The 16988-nt window shown below is 39.1% G+C and overlaps 1 protein-coding gene across 1 annotated transcript in view; it reads right to left on the bottom strand.

Moving 5' to 3' along the window:
• The window catches only part of Megf9 (multiple EGF like domains 9), a 97550-nt gene extending 82110 nt beyond the window's left edge, over positions 1-15440 (bottom strand). The window contains exon 1 of the mRNA XM_036178482.1: positions 14627-15440. Coding sequence (XP_036034375.1) covers positions 14627-15263 — 637 coding nt within the window. The 5' untranslated portion in view covers positions 15264-15440. The remainder of the gene's footprint in view (positions 1-14626) is intronic.
• Between the last annotated feature and the right edge of the window lie 1548 nt (positions 15441-16988).

Raw genomic sequence — 16988 nt, forward strand, 5'->3', positions numbered from 1 at the left:
AAAAATAATAACAACATGCTACCAGTACAGAATTGAACACACAGACTCTTACATTCACTTTGTTAGGTCATTTGTGACTGTGGCCTTATATTAACAGAAGACCCCAGAGGCATGTACATCTACCAGACTGGAAAATGGCTATTCCAGAGATTCTTTAGAGTCCTATGTTTGCATTTGTTGCTGTTGGCTTTTCTTCTCTGTTTTTTGTTTGTTTGTTTGTTTTGTCCCCCCCCCCCCCAGGTAGGGTCTTATATAGCTCAGGCTGGTAGTGACATCCTGATCCTCCTGCCTCTTCTCCTGAGTGCTTACACTTATCTTTTGAAAATGGTTTCTAGGTAGCCCAGTGCTGAGCAGTACCAGTACTATCATGTCTGACAGCATGGCATGGGATGATTTTCACTTGAACTGGGCCCCTCTAATGGACAGGGCACAACATTTGCAAGAACACTGGTCCTACCCTACATAGTAGAAACACTTAATAGAGAAGTTTGGTCTGTGACAATGTGTATGTCTTCCTGATTCTAACAGTCTTATCAGACTGTCAAGGAAGAAGATAAGTTTATTAATGTAGAATTAAAAGACAATGTTCTTGATGATGTTACCCAAATATTATTGATAGGTAATAAAGCAATATTAATAGTAATGATAGCTGACTTTGAGTACTATGTATATTAATCTAAGTGCTGATTATTTAACACTGTCAAATTGATTTACATTCATTAAGCTAATCCTTTCTCAATAGCATTACAATTTACTATTGATTTCAAAGTTCAAAATTGAGAAAGTACAGTTCATTGTCTAGGACAGATACCAGTTTCTGGAAGGACAGAGCTACATTTAAGCCATGTCCTCGGCATAGCACCTAAGTGTTTTGGCAATATATGAGCTGGGCAGATGGGCACCTTGGCATCTAGGCATCTAACCACAGGACTGAAAATACCACATGCCAGGCTTGGTTCCAGACTGCTTTAGGCTTCATGGGCCCCCTTGCTCCCAAGAAAAAGCATGTTTGTACTGGAGAAACACAGAAAAGCATGTCACCAATCTGGCTCTGCCAGAGAACGCCAAGCAAAGTATCATAGGGAGTCTTTCTTGGTCACTATCTAAAATAGATTTGTACTCTTTATGGAAAGCAGATAAATTGTTTAAATATGGTGAATTTTTCCATGTAGATCTGTCATATATTTGACTTCAGAGTGCTAAATCCAACTTGCATTTTTGTTTTCTTAACAAATAAGTGATCTCATTTATTGCTGTGAGAAATGGAGCAGTAAAATACTAAACTCAGTGATAAAAAGATTTACAGGATAGATAAATATTCCCTATAAATATTAGGAGGCACTTAATATGTTAATTTGAACATACCAAGCTCTCAAAGATTTTAAAAATAAATTAGCACAATAACAACAAGGGTTCTACTTTCAACTTCAATAGGAAGCCATCTCATTTTAAAACACTGAAATGTGTAAAGTTAAATGAAAGAATGGTATCTATGCATTATATCCATACAGAATTATCTCAGTGGCAGGGAAGGGGAGAAAAAACAATGTTAATAGAAAAATATCTGTGGTTACCATGAAAATGTCACTTTCATTATCTGTGGGTTCACTTTTAAACTTTATAATTGCTTACATTTTCGAAAATGAACATATGTTTATGTATTTAAGCATAAAAATGGTTAACTAGAATCCATTTTAAAAAGCACAACCATGAGACAGGCCTAGTGGCAGCTGCCTATGATCCCAGAATTTAAGAGGCTGGTGTAGGAGGATCCCAAGCTCAGTGCCATTCTATTTTCACTCAGTGAAATTTCAGGCTAAACAGTGAGACCCTGTCCCAAAATTTAAAACAAGCAGAAAAAAAAAAAAACACAAAAATCAATTGAAATAATACTAAACATTTATAAAGCTTAATTTATTATTTTTATATTGTCAAGGTGATCAACAAAGAATAACACTAAAGTATCCCAAACTTTTAAAAAATGCAGCACGATTTATTATACAAAAGGCTAATCCAAAAATACTATAAAACGTAACATATATAAAATTATATATAAATTTGCATGTGTGTATTTTTTTATAAAGCTAGTTTATTTACATTATATCATAAACAAATATAAACCATATAATTTAGGGGGGGAAAGCATTTTTGTTTGAGAAAAACCCAAATTGACTGATATGTTACTTCTCAAAAATCTTGGGAGACTGAAATACTATATTTCATTCTATAGTTAGAAAAACTAAGACACAAGACCATCAGAAAGTGTGTTCTACAGCATACAAAAATCAATGAAAGAAAGACTAATTTAGTTCTGACTGCCATTCCACTGATTAGCTGGACTCTTCAGTCCTGCATTTGTGGACAAGTTGAAACAACAAACTAACATAAAAATTAAAACCAGTTAAACGGGACAGGTTTGCAGGCAATACACCAACAATTCAGTATAATAATACCCAACAGCCAAATTGCTCTGTGTGTTTGGTGTACTGTCTAGCTATTCATTATCCCACACATTGTTAGTGGGTGGGGGTTTGTACTATTAATGCTGTATACACAGAACTAGGGCTGTAAGGAAAATAAAGCCAGCTGAGAAATGTGTAGCAGCAAAGTCCTGATATCCTCTTTTGACCAAGCCTCAACAGGAAAATAAGACAGAAGCAGCACATTGGAATGCAGAGCACCCCTACTTCTCTCCATTATTCCCAATAACCCTTCTACACCTGGATTATAGTTCTATAAATGACTCACAAGACTGAAGAAAACCTAAAAAGCTATTTAGTTCACCCAATTTTTTCCAGAAAACATTTCCTAGAATATACTAAAACAAAAAAATCATATCTAATGAACATAAAAATTAAAAGGAACTTGGAACTATCATATCCTGCTCACTGCTCTCTTCTCTACCTACATACATGAAATAAAGGAATCAAGTTTAAAATAAATTATGAAAATATAAGAAAATCCCTGGAAATATGATAGCTGCTAAGAACCATGCAAGACTGAGACATGCTTTCAAAATCAGTTATCTCAAGAGCCTAATGTTGACTAACTAAATTTTATTTAACATTCCTCTTGCAAGTTGAAAACATTCCTGCTCCTTATCACTTTCTCTTTGACTAGGCAGAATACATTCCTTCTTCCAAATGAATAAATTTCTTCCTTCCTTGGAGTTTAGCTGTCTCCTTGGCAAGGCATCATATAGAACAGCTGTCCTATTACCAGTAACCCCATCTGATCTAATTGCAAAACATATGGGCAGACTGAAACCAAACTTCTAGGGGGTCTCTGTGTCTTTAAAGGGAAAAAAATCATAGACTTCTATTGTTAAAGACAATGAACAATGGCACAAATGAAAATATTTTTCACTTTAAAGAGTGTCAATTTTAAAAAAAATCAATTTTTAATTTTTTATTTTAAATTTTATTGTATAATTTGAAAATCACAAATTAAAAAAAAAATCACACACCCAAATTAACCAGACCCCAAAACTGTACAACTCAATGAACTTCTCTACAGCTAGAATAGCACTGGGAACAGAAGGTATGGAGCTTCAGACTGAATTTTACACTGTCACTACCAAATATATTTTTTATGCATTTATCTGCCTTCAAAACTGAAAAATGCATGACAGAATTAGAACTAGAAAAATAACTAGCTTAATATTGTCTTTCATAACTTGTGTCTATTACCTTGCACACTCCTTCCTCATCCTCAATATTTAGCCTTTTTTGTCTTCTTTTCTATATGCTACATTGTACCCACATGCATATCTACATATATTATTGGCTAGATTCTATATATGAGGGAGAACATATTTTTTTCTTTCTGAGATTGTTTAAACACAGTTAATAATATTATACATTCTAATAGTATTCCATTTATATGTATGTCAAATTTCATTATCCATTCATCTTTTGATTGACAACTAGGTTAATTTCAGTTCTTTATTATAGTGAATAAAGTATCAATAAACATGGGGTTGCAATCTCTGTGGTAGGATGTGGAATTCTCTGGGTATATGCACAGGAATGAAATAGCTGGGTCATATGCTAGTTCTATTTTTAAGTTTTTGAGAAATCTCCAAACCAATTTTCACAATGGTTGTATTAATTTTCACCCCTGCCAACAGTGAATAGGGCTTCTTTCTCTCCATAATCTGTCTAATATATGTTGTCATATTTATTTATGATAGCCATTCTGACTAGGATGAGGTGGTATCTCAAAATAGTTTAATTTACATTCTCCCAATGCCTGGGGATACCGAACTTTTAAAAAAAGTCATTGGCCATTTATGTTTCTTTTTTTGAAAAGTATATGTATTCATTTGTCCATTTGCTAATTGGCTGTTCTAGTTCCTTGTTATTTAATTTTGGCAATTCTTTGTAAATTCTGAATTTAAGTCCCTTGTGTGATGTGCAGCTGGTAAAGATTTTCTCCCATTATGTTGGCTATTTGCTCTGCTCATTATTTCCTTCACTGTATAGAAACTTAATTTTCATGAAGTCCTATCTTTTGATACTTGAGGTTAGTTCCTGTGATATTAGTGTTCTACTAAAAATGTTCTTGCTTACCCTAATGTCTCGAAGCGTATCACCTATGTTTTCTTTTAAAAGCTGCGGTGTTTCTGGTTTTAAATTAAGGTCTTTCAACCATTTTTGAATTGATTTTTATACAAGGTGAAAGAAAAATTGATGTTAAAGTGCATGTTTAAAATCCTTTAGATTAAATTAAATGGAGAAAAAGACCCAGTTAATCTTTCCTAAAGAACACATACATACATACATACGTGTGTGTATAATATATACATGGATGGATGGATATATGATCCATCATCTCTACCTGCCTAAGGTTTGTCAGGCCTCAGAAGGTTTCCTATCTCAAGACAGCTTCTTCTTCTGCTGATTCTCTCTTCAAAATTATCTCTCACTGATACTAAGCAAATATGTAGATTAAACTTGTTAAGCCAATTACAGAATTGTAGGTAAATGACTCTGTCATATTACCTAACTTAATCTCATGTACATAGAGATTTACCATGCTTATCACAATTATTGTCCATTGTTCTCATTTTATATTTATCTTATGACTTAGAATTAAAATTGGATACAGTAAACAAAAAACAACTTGGAAATTTCATCAAAACACAAAGAAGAGACTTAAAATTTACTCATAATCCCATTACTTAGCTTTCATCAATAACTATTTTGGTAGGTCTCTTTCCTATGTATTTTGCTACCCATTGAAAGGCTTTTGACAATAATTCAGAAACTAGTATAATGTGTTTAGCATAAACTTTATAGAGTAGGGGAATTATTATTTAAACCTCTACTGAACGAATATACCCTTTATGCAAACCAGATGAGAACATAGCTAACTGGAGGGTAGGTAGTATATGGGAGTTAAAAGTGAGAACTGGAGGTTGATGATTGCATGAGTAGACCCACCTGACCACTCTCATCCCAATACTGGCCCCCAAATACATCTGAGGAAGCACAAGTACCCAATATAGCCCAATTTATAAGCCTAAAGTCTCATTTCATTTTATAAATGAAATTACTTGCCCAAATTATGAGTTTAGTAAAAGGACCCCAAGCTCCATATCTTATAGACAAAAACTCAGCTTTCTAACTTAGATATTCTTTCCACCAAAGTCATCAGATTCTCGTATGTCTATTTTAGTTTTTCTTTTAACTAAGAAAAATAGAATGGGAAAATCATGTAATAAAATGAATAATTAATTTAATATAAGAGTTCTCAGAGTTCCACATGCCCTATTATTACTAACAAAAGGGAAAAGCTAGAGGGAAGTTTATTTTAAAAGAGAAAATCAGGATTACATTATTTTCCTCAAGAACATACTGCATGCCTACTCTTAACTACCAATCACTCCTCCTTTATTCATTTCATCACTAAATATTGAAAATCTAGTTGGGGCTGATCAGTGGCAAAATAAATGTACATAACCTCTTTTAAAATTACATCTATTTATTTTGTGTGTATGTACCATGCTGAGTGTGTGGGAGATCACTTGTGAGACAACTGTGGGAGTCAATTCTCTCCTTCCCTCTTATTATATTTATTTATTTAGTGTAGAGGTGGAAGGGGTGTGTACATGTGCTTACACATCAGAGTGTGCTTGCATATACATGTGGAAATCAGAGGGCAACTTGAAAGAGTCAGTTCTCTCTTTCTACTACATGGGTCCAGGGAAATGAACCCAGGTTATCAACTGGTGACAATCACCTTTATCAGCTGAATGATCTCACTGGTCTCCTTTCCGTTTAAGTTTCCTGAGTCCCAGTATTTGCCTTCTATAAGATGAAGATCATGACATTAACTCTTTATTGCTTAAGAAGTGATATATATTTTAAATCCTGATAAGCAATTGGCCATAAAAATACTCTATATTCCTTGCCACAGCGTTAAATATCAGACAAGAAAGAACAGGTAAAATGAAAGTATCTTTTACACTATCAATTTCATTTGAGACAACAAAACTGAAGAGGTAGATTAAGATATTCACAAATAATTCCTATTATTCCTGTCCCAAAACAATAATTTAAGATGAAAAAGAGAAATTTACTTGAGTTTCCCAATCAAGTTCCATAGCGTAACTTGTTATCTCCAGACCATTTATTTTCAATTATAACTGTGTTCTTTTTATTACATTAAACCCATTTACTTCTAGGAAAGAAATGTAACAATCCTAGTCTCTAACCATTTCCTTGCTATTTAAATATGAGTAGCTAAATCAGCCAAAGAATTAAGCTCAACAAATAACTTCCAAGGACAACAGCTAGAAATAAAAAAGGTCAAATGTAAACCTTATCAAGTTACCTATAAAAGAATCAATAGAGAGCAGAAACTAAGCCTTTTTACATGCATATAATACACAGAAATTAACCCATGGTTGATGGAAAACTCTAGAGGATTTTAAGAGTAGTTTGAGAACCATACTTGTTAATTATTAGACACATTCTGTTCACTATTAACTTTAACTGTATTTATACAGGAAAAATTCTGTCATTTGAAATATCAAAATACTTGTTTCTCAACCAAATTAGGCCTCATATACCAAATCAATGTATCAAGAAGTAGATCATATTATTCATAAACAGAAAAAGGAAATTGCTCCTTAAAATAACTTTATATTTTGTTGTTAGGAAAGTTTCTTTTTTCTTTGTTGCTAGGACTGGAAAAGTGAACGATGATGAAGAACCCAGGATTGGGCATATGGCTCAGTGGTAAAGTGTTTTCCCAGGATTCAAACTGATGGTCTTGAATTTGATTCCCAGCACTAAAAAGCAAAACACAACAACAAAAACTAGGGAGAAATATTTTCTCCATTTTTCCAGTACCACGTACTGAAAAAAAGTACATATGTTTATTATATAAATGGTATTTTCTTATCATGTAGACTTAATAATCTAAATTAAGTAGACTAAAACCAAGTCATCAGAAAAAAAGTCAAAGTCACAGAAAAAAACAAAAACAAAAAACAAAAAACAGGTTTTGTTTTGAATGAAAAGGGTTCAATCCCTGGATCCTGATACCAAGACATCTTCAAGGACTTTTTGTTCATCTAGAAAGATCTCTTAGAAGAATTGGGCTTTCAGGAGGCACCGAAGGAGGACAAAGTGGTAAATTGTTCACTGGAGTGGGTAATTTGTCTCCTTATATAACACGGAAAGAGGGGTAGGGCCCAAGAATGAGACAGAGTAAAAGGAACACATGGAGGAGTTTGCACTGAAAACATCAGCAAGTAGAGATGGAAAGTTGGGGAAGAGTTCTCTGACAGTAACTCATGGAAGAGTTACTAAAGAGATTATTTTGACATAATTTATTGGACATACTTAGGCAGAAAGACTGAAAAGATTACTACTTTTGAGCAAATATTTACTGTGATTCAAACACATATGGAACCTTTATCTACTTTATCACAATTTTAAAAAATCTCCTTTTAAAGTTAGAAGTGCAGATTGTGTAGCTGTTTCTACTAAAAAAAAGAAGTAAACCAAAATCTATATTTTAAAAAGACCAAAAAGTAGCCACAGATGTACCTGTAATAAAATACCAAAATTAACAATAAAGATTTTTTTAAATCTAAAGAAAACAAACAGCAAATTAAGACCAAGGCAAAAAGCATAAATTAAAACTATTTGTAACTAAAAACTTCATCTAACTTTCTTTCAGCTAAGCAAGATCATGTATATTTACTCTGCTCTATGAAGTACCCCAGAGCAGTAATCTCTCTACCCACAATTTACCCATCAATTAAAAACAGCACTGTAATACTTCAGTCCATTCTTTTTATAGGAGTGCCAGGATGTCTGGAAGGTAATGTACACATGTTTAGAATGCTGAGATGAAAAGTAATGCACTTTAATTTTATGAGTCTTTAGTTAAATCAAGATAAAAAGACCTAGTCAGATTATTTCAATATGTAAAGTTTCGACTAGCCAGAAGGCTTCCTGGAGACATTATTCAAAAGATTCTAAACTAATGTTATGGAGTTTATGCTATTCCACAAACTAATCAGACTAAGGAATTTCTACACAAAACTAAGCACTAAGGCCAGGAATAAGATATAGTAAATATAAGAAGTTCTATGTTTGGACCTAAAGATAACTCAAACAAACACATCCATCAAAGCAAGATAAACTCCAATCAAAATGATGATCTACAGATTAATATCACAGCCACAAATCATTATAAAACAAAAAGTTAAAGATGGATGAACAGCAGACAAGAAAGCAAATACCAAAGAGCATTGCTTTAGGGCCTCGGTTTCCTTATTTATAAAACAGAGGTTGAGGTTACAGCTCAACGGCAGATTATGTGCTTCTCATGTTCAAGGGCCTAGACTGAATCCCTAGCATCAGAAAAAAATGAGGATCATACTATATAACTCAGTACCTCACTGTTCTAAGGATTAAATACTTAACACATGCAAAACATTCTGTGCCAGGAGCACAGCATGCTTGCAACTACAATTGTAGTGATTCAGAAGCCCCAAACCAAATGCTAAATAGTAAAGATCCAAAATCAAGTATTTTTTTCTATAACTCTTAGTAGCAAAAGATACCAAGATTAAGAACAGATACTAGAAGGGGCTTAAGCTTCGTTAGCCTCAAGTGGACCCCCTTCTAACAAAACCATGGTGAGGTCCCAGCCACCAGTAATCTCTTCACGGTGCTAAGGTTTATACACACTTCCACTTCAGTCTGGCCCTAAAGCAGGAGAGACACAGAACACACTAGACTCCCATCTTGTCTTCAAATGAAAAGGCTGTGCAGGGCATTCTCAATCTCCAGGGCCCACCTGTCTTTAAACAACTGCCTGTGTTTTTCCTCTATTCTACTCTGGTTCTTGGGGTGTAGAGGATAGGGCAGGCAGCCTAATTCTAGGACCAAGCCACAATTAGCCCAGGGAAGGGACAAGGTTTAAGATGGGCACCCAAACTACAGCTCTGATGAGGGGTGACCCATAAAGCTTTAAGCAGTGCTGACAGAGAAGCCCCCAGCTCTGAACTACTCTTAAAAATCAGTGTCCTGGAGCCCCTCTCCCAAGACAGAAGAGTCTGCCTCAGGTCACCCTAGTCCCCTTCCCAGGCAGGCACAGAAAAATATTGACCACAGGATTCTTCTGTCCTCATTTGGCAGGGTTGAGCCAAGACTTTGCCTTACCCCTCTTTTGCCAAATGGCCAAAAGCAGAGATAGGGCTCAAGAGTGGTTTTTAAGTATTGGTCAGCTGCTACAAGTTCTGCCCAGCAAATGTTAAAGAAAACTATCATGAATTCAGGCATAATGGTGAGCTCCTGTTATTCCAGTTACTTAGGCTGAGGCAGAAGGATGGATTGAGTCTATGAATACAAGGCCAACCTAGGCAATATAGTGAGACCTTATCTAACTGTGGAGGGAAGTGTTTGTATTCCAAGACAGGTAAGGCTGTCTGTCCTGCAAGCCCTTTCCTGAATGGGCATGCCAACAAAGCCTGATCTGATCCAATGCAAGGCTGCTTAAGGTCCTTAACCCACTGAATGTACATGTTGATATGGATGTCTTCATTAATCTGGTTACTAGATATTCTTCTAGCTTCACCATGATGGATTTGTCCACTTTCTAAAATCTTAAATATTCTCCAATATATGAAAACACACAGGTTTTAGATAAAAGACTCTGAAATCTTTATTATCTTTGGAGCCTATACAGTTTGCATTTCCACAAAAGAAATGTTACAGTCACAAATAACCACACACAATAAGACTCTGAGCTTTAGTAGTAGAGACTATTAGGATAGAGAAAGTATTTTCTGGTTCAGCTGGGAGATCCTGGGTTTCTAGAATGTTCCTTTCAAATCAACTGTGAAGAGCCAGGCATGGTGGCACATCTAACCACCCAGGGGATAGCAGCAAGAGAATGACAAGTTAGAGGTCAGCCTGAGCTATACAGCTAGACCCTATCTTAAACAAAACTAAGCAAATAAAACAAATCAAATAGACTCCATTTGTAATATTGCATTCATACCTCATAGTAGTTAGAGATTTCAACTGGATTCTTGGGCTTGCTTAAACAAAGTCTATTCTTGTAGTCTGGATCATAAGTAAATAATTAAAGGCTCTTTATGGGGTATACATGTACCTTGAATCATGTACATCTAATCATCACAGCCCTTAAGAGCTGAAAGAGAACCTTGAAAACTAGTCTAAACTATTTCCCTTCCCTTCCAAACTGTTTTACCATCCATGGATTTCTTTTTCCAGTGAGGTAAGGATAACCTGCCCTGACTTGTCCTTAGACTTGGTCTATCAGAACACCCTGTAAGTCATGTGAACAACCTGGGTGGAGTACACTGACAAATTTGGAGCAAAAAAGATCATCTGAATTTACCATAATCAATCTTAAGAGCTTCTCAAATGCTTTAGATTATATTTTAGAAAATCACAAAAATTTCTTAAGTCCAAGTAAAAGAAGACTTATCTAACACATATTTTTAAAAAAATGAAGAAGTTAAAAGTGTCTGATATCTTCATATACTCAATGAATAAACAACATAATTTGGCTGCCAAAAAAAAAAAAAAAAGATACCGTGCTTAGGGAACTAAATACATACTCAGCATTGTACCCAGAAGGAACAAGGTAACCACTCTTTCTGCCATGAGATACGCTGGAGTACATGTAGACTATTAGGTTCAGTTCTGTTCTGTTTCAGGAGAGTCAAACAAAGACTGAAAAGATTCAGAATAGAGGTGACCAGGAAAGTGAAGAAATATGAAACCATGTCAAAGACCAATTGAAGAAGCTGAAGTTATTTAGCTAAGACTCAGAGGACGATCACATCTGCAAAATCTGAAGAAGTGCACTGAGAAAACAGACTACTTGTACATGTTCCCAAAGGCCAATCCATCTAGTCAGATGTTAGGTACAGGCAGAGGTGTTTCACCTAAGGCTATAGAAGCATTTCTTAAATTGTAGAGCCATGCTGGGCCTTAATGGATTCTAAGCTTCTACCAGCCTCAGAAGTCCATTTAAAACAAACAAGCAAGCAAGCATTTGTCATTACCTCAGGGCCTTACTGCTGATTATTTCTCTCTAGTAAGAGCACAGAATTTCTCTCCACCCTTCATCCAACCAATCCCTACAGTGTTGTACCAGGGTTGTGAGAGAAGAGTGCCTGTTTGCTGGGTAATTAGTTTCAGTTTGCAGATCAGTGTCCCTGTAAACAACTAGGCCCTAACTGGTGGTTAGGCAAGATCTTTCAGCTAAATCTCCCAGTGAGAAATTCTTACTGATTCATATAAGACCTGTCCACTCAATTGATATAGTAAATGGTTCCCAGTTCTCACAGAAATGTTGAAATAAATTTCACAACCATCTTCCCCAATGGCAAGAAATCCAGCTTTGCAAGCCATATTAGCTCTCTCAAACTCATAGAGACGTTTTCCTCTGTTGAACAGCTATGCTTACTATCTAAAGTAGATGGAACCCATGCTACAATTAAAAAGTCCCACTTGATTATATCACTGTAAAGCTAAGATTGCCTACAAGAAAGCTACAAAGTCAGTCAAACCTTTGAACTAAACATAGACAACAGAATGAATTCACAGAAGAGAATAAATTTCAGACTATTTAAACAAAGGTAAATGACCTCAGTTTGATATCCCAAGTGTTTGCTACAGAAAGACAAACATACAGATATTAGCCTATGAAAACCACTAAAAATAGTTCGAATTGGCAAATATTCATCACCCCAGATTTGCTTCACTTAAATTGATTTGAAGTATAAGTACTTTGATTTGGTATCAAAATATCAGAGGATATAATAAATACATGATAGACTTAAGAATACATTCTCTGTAATTTTCAAAGCAATCTATGTATATATAAATTAGGAACTGGTTATATTAATTAATAAAGCACTGGTTAAACAAGTCTGCTTATTCTGTGTACATTTACAATAAAAAATACAACTATTGGAAATAATAAGGTAGATCCTAGGTATTAACATGAAAAAAATTAAGTTTTATGTTACATAATTAAGTGAATGCATCAAGATGAAACAATATGTATGGAATGATTGCATTTTAATTTTACAAACTATTTGGTTAAGTTTTGGCAGTGTCAGATATTCTGCACACTAAGCAAATCTCTATCCCTGAGCCTTAAAAATTATCTTAATGTATTTGTGTGTTGAAATATGCACAGAAAATATTTTTTAAAGATTCAACAAACTGCTAAGAGGAGGAACCTCTAGGAACTGGAACTAGAGAGCAGTGATAAAGTGGCTTTTACCTTTTTCTTTGTAGGTTTCTGATGATCTCTTTTGACAGTAAGAATTCAAAATGATAAAAGTAAAGTAACATCAACTATGTGTTTATCAGATACAAACAAAAGCAAGCATTTTCTACTTAAATATCGTGTGCTTAAAACTCCAGAAATTCTAACATCTTTTTTCTATTTACCAAAGCAAAGTATAAAAATCACAAGTTGTCACTCAGCTTCTCTAATATTTTTCCAGTTAGAAAAAAAGAACTGGTCAGGAGGGGGAAATGACATACATGTGGTCCTTATCACACGCAGGAACCATTCTAAGCACTAGTTAGCTATACATTAACTTAGTGAATTTTTTTCTTTCCTCTCCTAACCTCTCTCCACTATTTTTGTCTTTCTTCATAGTCTTGCTATGTTGTCCAGGTTGCCTTAAATCAAGTTCTAAGTGACCTGTTCATACTTAACACAGGCAAAAGGGAAAAATAAGCTGGAATTCAATCCTAAAAATGGACTTCAGAGTCTACACTGTTAAGTAGTTATACTAGTCTAACTTTATTAATATGTCAATCTCTTTTTATAAAGCCAAAAAGTATCAAACAGGTTAAAAAATAGCTAGTTAATACATTTCTTAAAACTGAAAGAGATCCAAATGTGGCTTCTTAGGGGTGAATAATCTGAATTCCTATTTATGCCTTTGCCAAGCTCCAACATACAATTCAAGAATTAACCATCTGGGAAAATCCTCTACCAACTCAATTATAGTCCAAAGTCCATACCTGACTCCACAGTAAACCACTGAGCCAAAGAATTAGGTCAATGATCAGATCAAGCTAGACCAGTGCTTTGGGCAAATCTCCACCCAATGCAAAGCAAAAGATCTCAGAAACTTGCTGAATGTCTTAAAGAGGTAAGCTTTCCTGGTTGAGTCCCTGGCCCACAGAAGATACAAAGAGGTGAAAGAATAGCAGTTGCCTCTTACCTTTGAAGACTTTTACTAGCAGAAGAGTTGTATTTCCTATTGTGAGCTCAAACAGAAATGGGCATGTCAGCATCAGCAGTAAGGAACACTCTAGTTTTTAAAAGGCAAAAATGGACATCCTTGCTTAAATGGCATTTGCCCAAACACTGACCTTGGAATTGAGACAAAATGAAGTAGTACAAGGAAGGGATTTAACCTAATTTATAAACGTGCAACCTAGATACACACCTGCCCCAAATGGCCTACAAAGTCTACTTATTTTGCAGAGAAGATAGGGATTACAAGGTCGTTTTTAATTTTTTTAATTTCAGGCCTGAAGTGGCTTGTTTGTAAGCAAAATCCACCCTGGATGTCTTCCAACACACACACACACAAACACACACACACACACACACACACACACACACACACACACACACACATCTGTTAACTACACCAGCTAAAAGAAACAAACAAGGAAACTGGAGCTTTGGAGGAATCCCTTCAGGTTTTCTACCTGTGAGTGGATAGAGCACCATGCCAGCTTTCAAACTTCCCCCCCAAATAACCCAAGCAGGGTGGCCTTCTGGGCAGATCCCAAAAGTTTGCCTTCATTCTGGGACTCTGACAAAGGCCAGAAAACCCTGTTTTAGGAAGAGACGCTAAGCAACCGCTCCCTCTGGATGGAGCATATAGCACCGGGTTGGGGTGGGGGGGTGGGGGGGACACAAAAGACATTCTAGATTTGGAGGGATGGGGATTGAGTGTACCTGGAGCCTGGATCGTCCCTTGGGAGTCGCTAGGACAAGAAGCGGCCAGAACTGGGTGACAGAGACTGGGGTGAAGATGGGCAGTGTCTAGGGAAGGTACAGGGGGCGAGGAAACACCTGGACTCACCTGGGGGAGGAGGAGCAGGGGCTTCGGTGGCAGGTGCGGTGGGCGGGACGCTGCTGCTGCTGCTGCTGCTGCTGCTGCTGCTGCTGCTGCTGCTGCTGCTGCTGCTGCTGTCCGGGGACTGGGCGGTCGGGGTCCCGGGAGTGCTGGGCGCCTGAGCGGTGGTGACTAGGGGGGTGGTCGGCCCCCGGCCAGCTGTGCTCTCAAGGGTGCTGGGCGCGGGTCTGGAGGCTGGCGGTTCGGTGGCGGCGGGAGTGCGTCCCTCCTCCGAAGGGGTGGCGGGCGAGGGGCCTAGAACCGGGAAGGTGGCGTCGGAGGGTCGCGCGCTGGTGCGGAGAGGGGTGGTCTCCGCGGAGCCGGCTGACGGGGTCGCAGCTCCGGCTCTGCGGACTGGGGTGCGCGGGGGGCCGCTCCGCGGGGCCTGCGCCGTGGGAGCCGCGGCCTTCGGGAAGGGGTGGCCGGCTTGGTCCCGCAGCCCCGGGGTGGGCGACACGACCACCTGCCCCTCAGCCCCGCCGCCCCCGGTGACATTCCCCGCCGAGGCTGCTGAAGCGGCGGCTGCGGCCGCGGCGCAACACAACAGGGCGAGGCCGCCCAGGCTCGGCAGGCTCCTCATGGCGCGCTCGGCTCCGCCATTCATTCATTCATCCAGTCGGCCGGTCAGTCATCTTCTCCTCCCTGCTGTCCGACCGAGGAAGCCGTCGCCGCCGCTGCCGCCGCCGCCACCGGGCGCACCATCGCCACCTCCCTCTGACAGGCGGCCGGCCCCGCGGGCGGACCTCGGAGCGGAGGGAGAGACCGGGGCGGAGCGCGCACGGCCCGCCCTCCTCGATAGACAGCTAAGCCTGGCCAATAGGAAGACGCGTTCACCCACGTGACCCGCCCGCTTCCCGGCCTCTTTGTATCAGCTTGGACCAATCAGAGGACGCGGAGGGGAGCGGGCGGGACGTCGGGGAGGCGCGAGCGGCGTTGGAGCCGGCCGGGTTCGCGGCTGCCCCGGCTTTGTCTACACTGAAAGCGGGGCGCGGGCCTCGGGCACCCGGCGTCGCCGAGCAGACAAAGGACGCGCCCTGCGCGGCGGACACCCGGCCAAGTCATCTGTTCCACTGGGCTGCGAGCTGGACCCGGGGCGGGGAGTCCCCAGTGGGCAGCATCTCCGCCCTCCTGAACAATGGGGACGCCGAGCGGCGCCCAGGCTCGGGCGGAGACCAGGCTGCACCCCTGCAAGGGACGCGGGAGGTAGCAGCGATGATAATAGATGGGAGTTCCGCACTCACTCAGTGGCTCAAAAGAGCCTGTCTCCCACCCCCATTCAGAGATGGGGGAATTGAAGCTCTTGTTGACAGCTTCAGCAAGCCAACCCCAGTTACCCACAGAAGGCACCTGCTAGGGGTCTAGCGCTGAACTGAGCTGGATGGGACAGTCTAGCAAGCTTCTGGCATGGGGGAGACACACTCGCGTGCACGCTTCATTTTCCCGAACTTCGAAAAGAATAGGATAGGACCAGGCTGAATTTCTGCTCCTTTGCCTCTCTTGCTGAGTAGTTTTGTGGCTCAAGCTGTGTTCTCAACCACTTAAATGATGAGATGAGAGGACACACCCCATCCCCCCTCAGAGAGCTGGTGTGAGAATGAAATCATGTACATGAAGGGCTTAACCCAGTGCTTGGCCCCACCGTTGTAAACTATCATTAATGCTAACCACTTGGGGTTGCACTGTGTCAGGACAAGCCTAAAGTTGGAAAGCAGCCCGCACTGCCTCTGCATCCCCAGAGATTCCAGCCTGTTGCCGGCATTGGGGTGGAGCTGATAGCAGAGCTTGACCCTGGATGACATTAAACTGTGGAGGAAGTTGGAAATCAGGCAGGCAAACTTGCACCATCACCCAGGATCCAGTGCAATGTCCAACTCTGAATCCTGAGCTGAGCAACTTCTAGGTGCAGTCTGGCAGATCAAGTTTGTCATCTGATGGTTTAATCCCATCAGACCTGCCTCCCTGCTAAAGGCCTCCTTCCTGGCCTCTCCTAGGATGCTTGCCTTTGTGCATGGTTTCCCATTAGTCATTCGCCTCTAACCAGACAGGCAGGATGAGATTTGTGTGTGAACTCGTGTGTGTTAACGAAAGCATGCATTTATTTGCCTGAATGAGTAGTGGGTGGGGAGAGGATATGTTTGAGCTTGTGTATGAAAGCATAAACACATTTGTTTCTCTGTGAAGATTGTATGTATCTGTGAATCTGTGAATCTAAGAACTTGTATGAATTTCCATGTATCTTTAATGTATTAATAATGTGTGATGTGTACCAGTGTGTGTTTTATGTTTCTGTTTTTGAATGTGAGGTTGTCTCTGGGTGTGTCTTTATAGG

Source organism: Onychomys torridus, chromosome 2 (assembly GCF_903995425.1).
Source record: "Onychomys torridus chromosome 2, mOncTor1.1, whole genome shotgun sequence".
NCBI classification, from domain to species: Eukaryota; Metazoa; Chordata; class Mammalia; order Rodentia; family Cricetidae; genus Onychomys; species Onychomys torridus.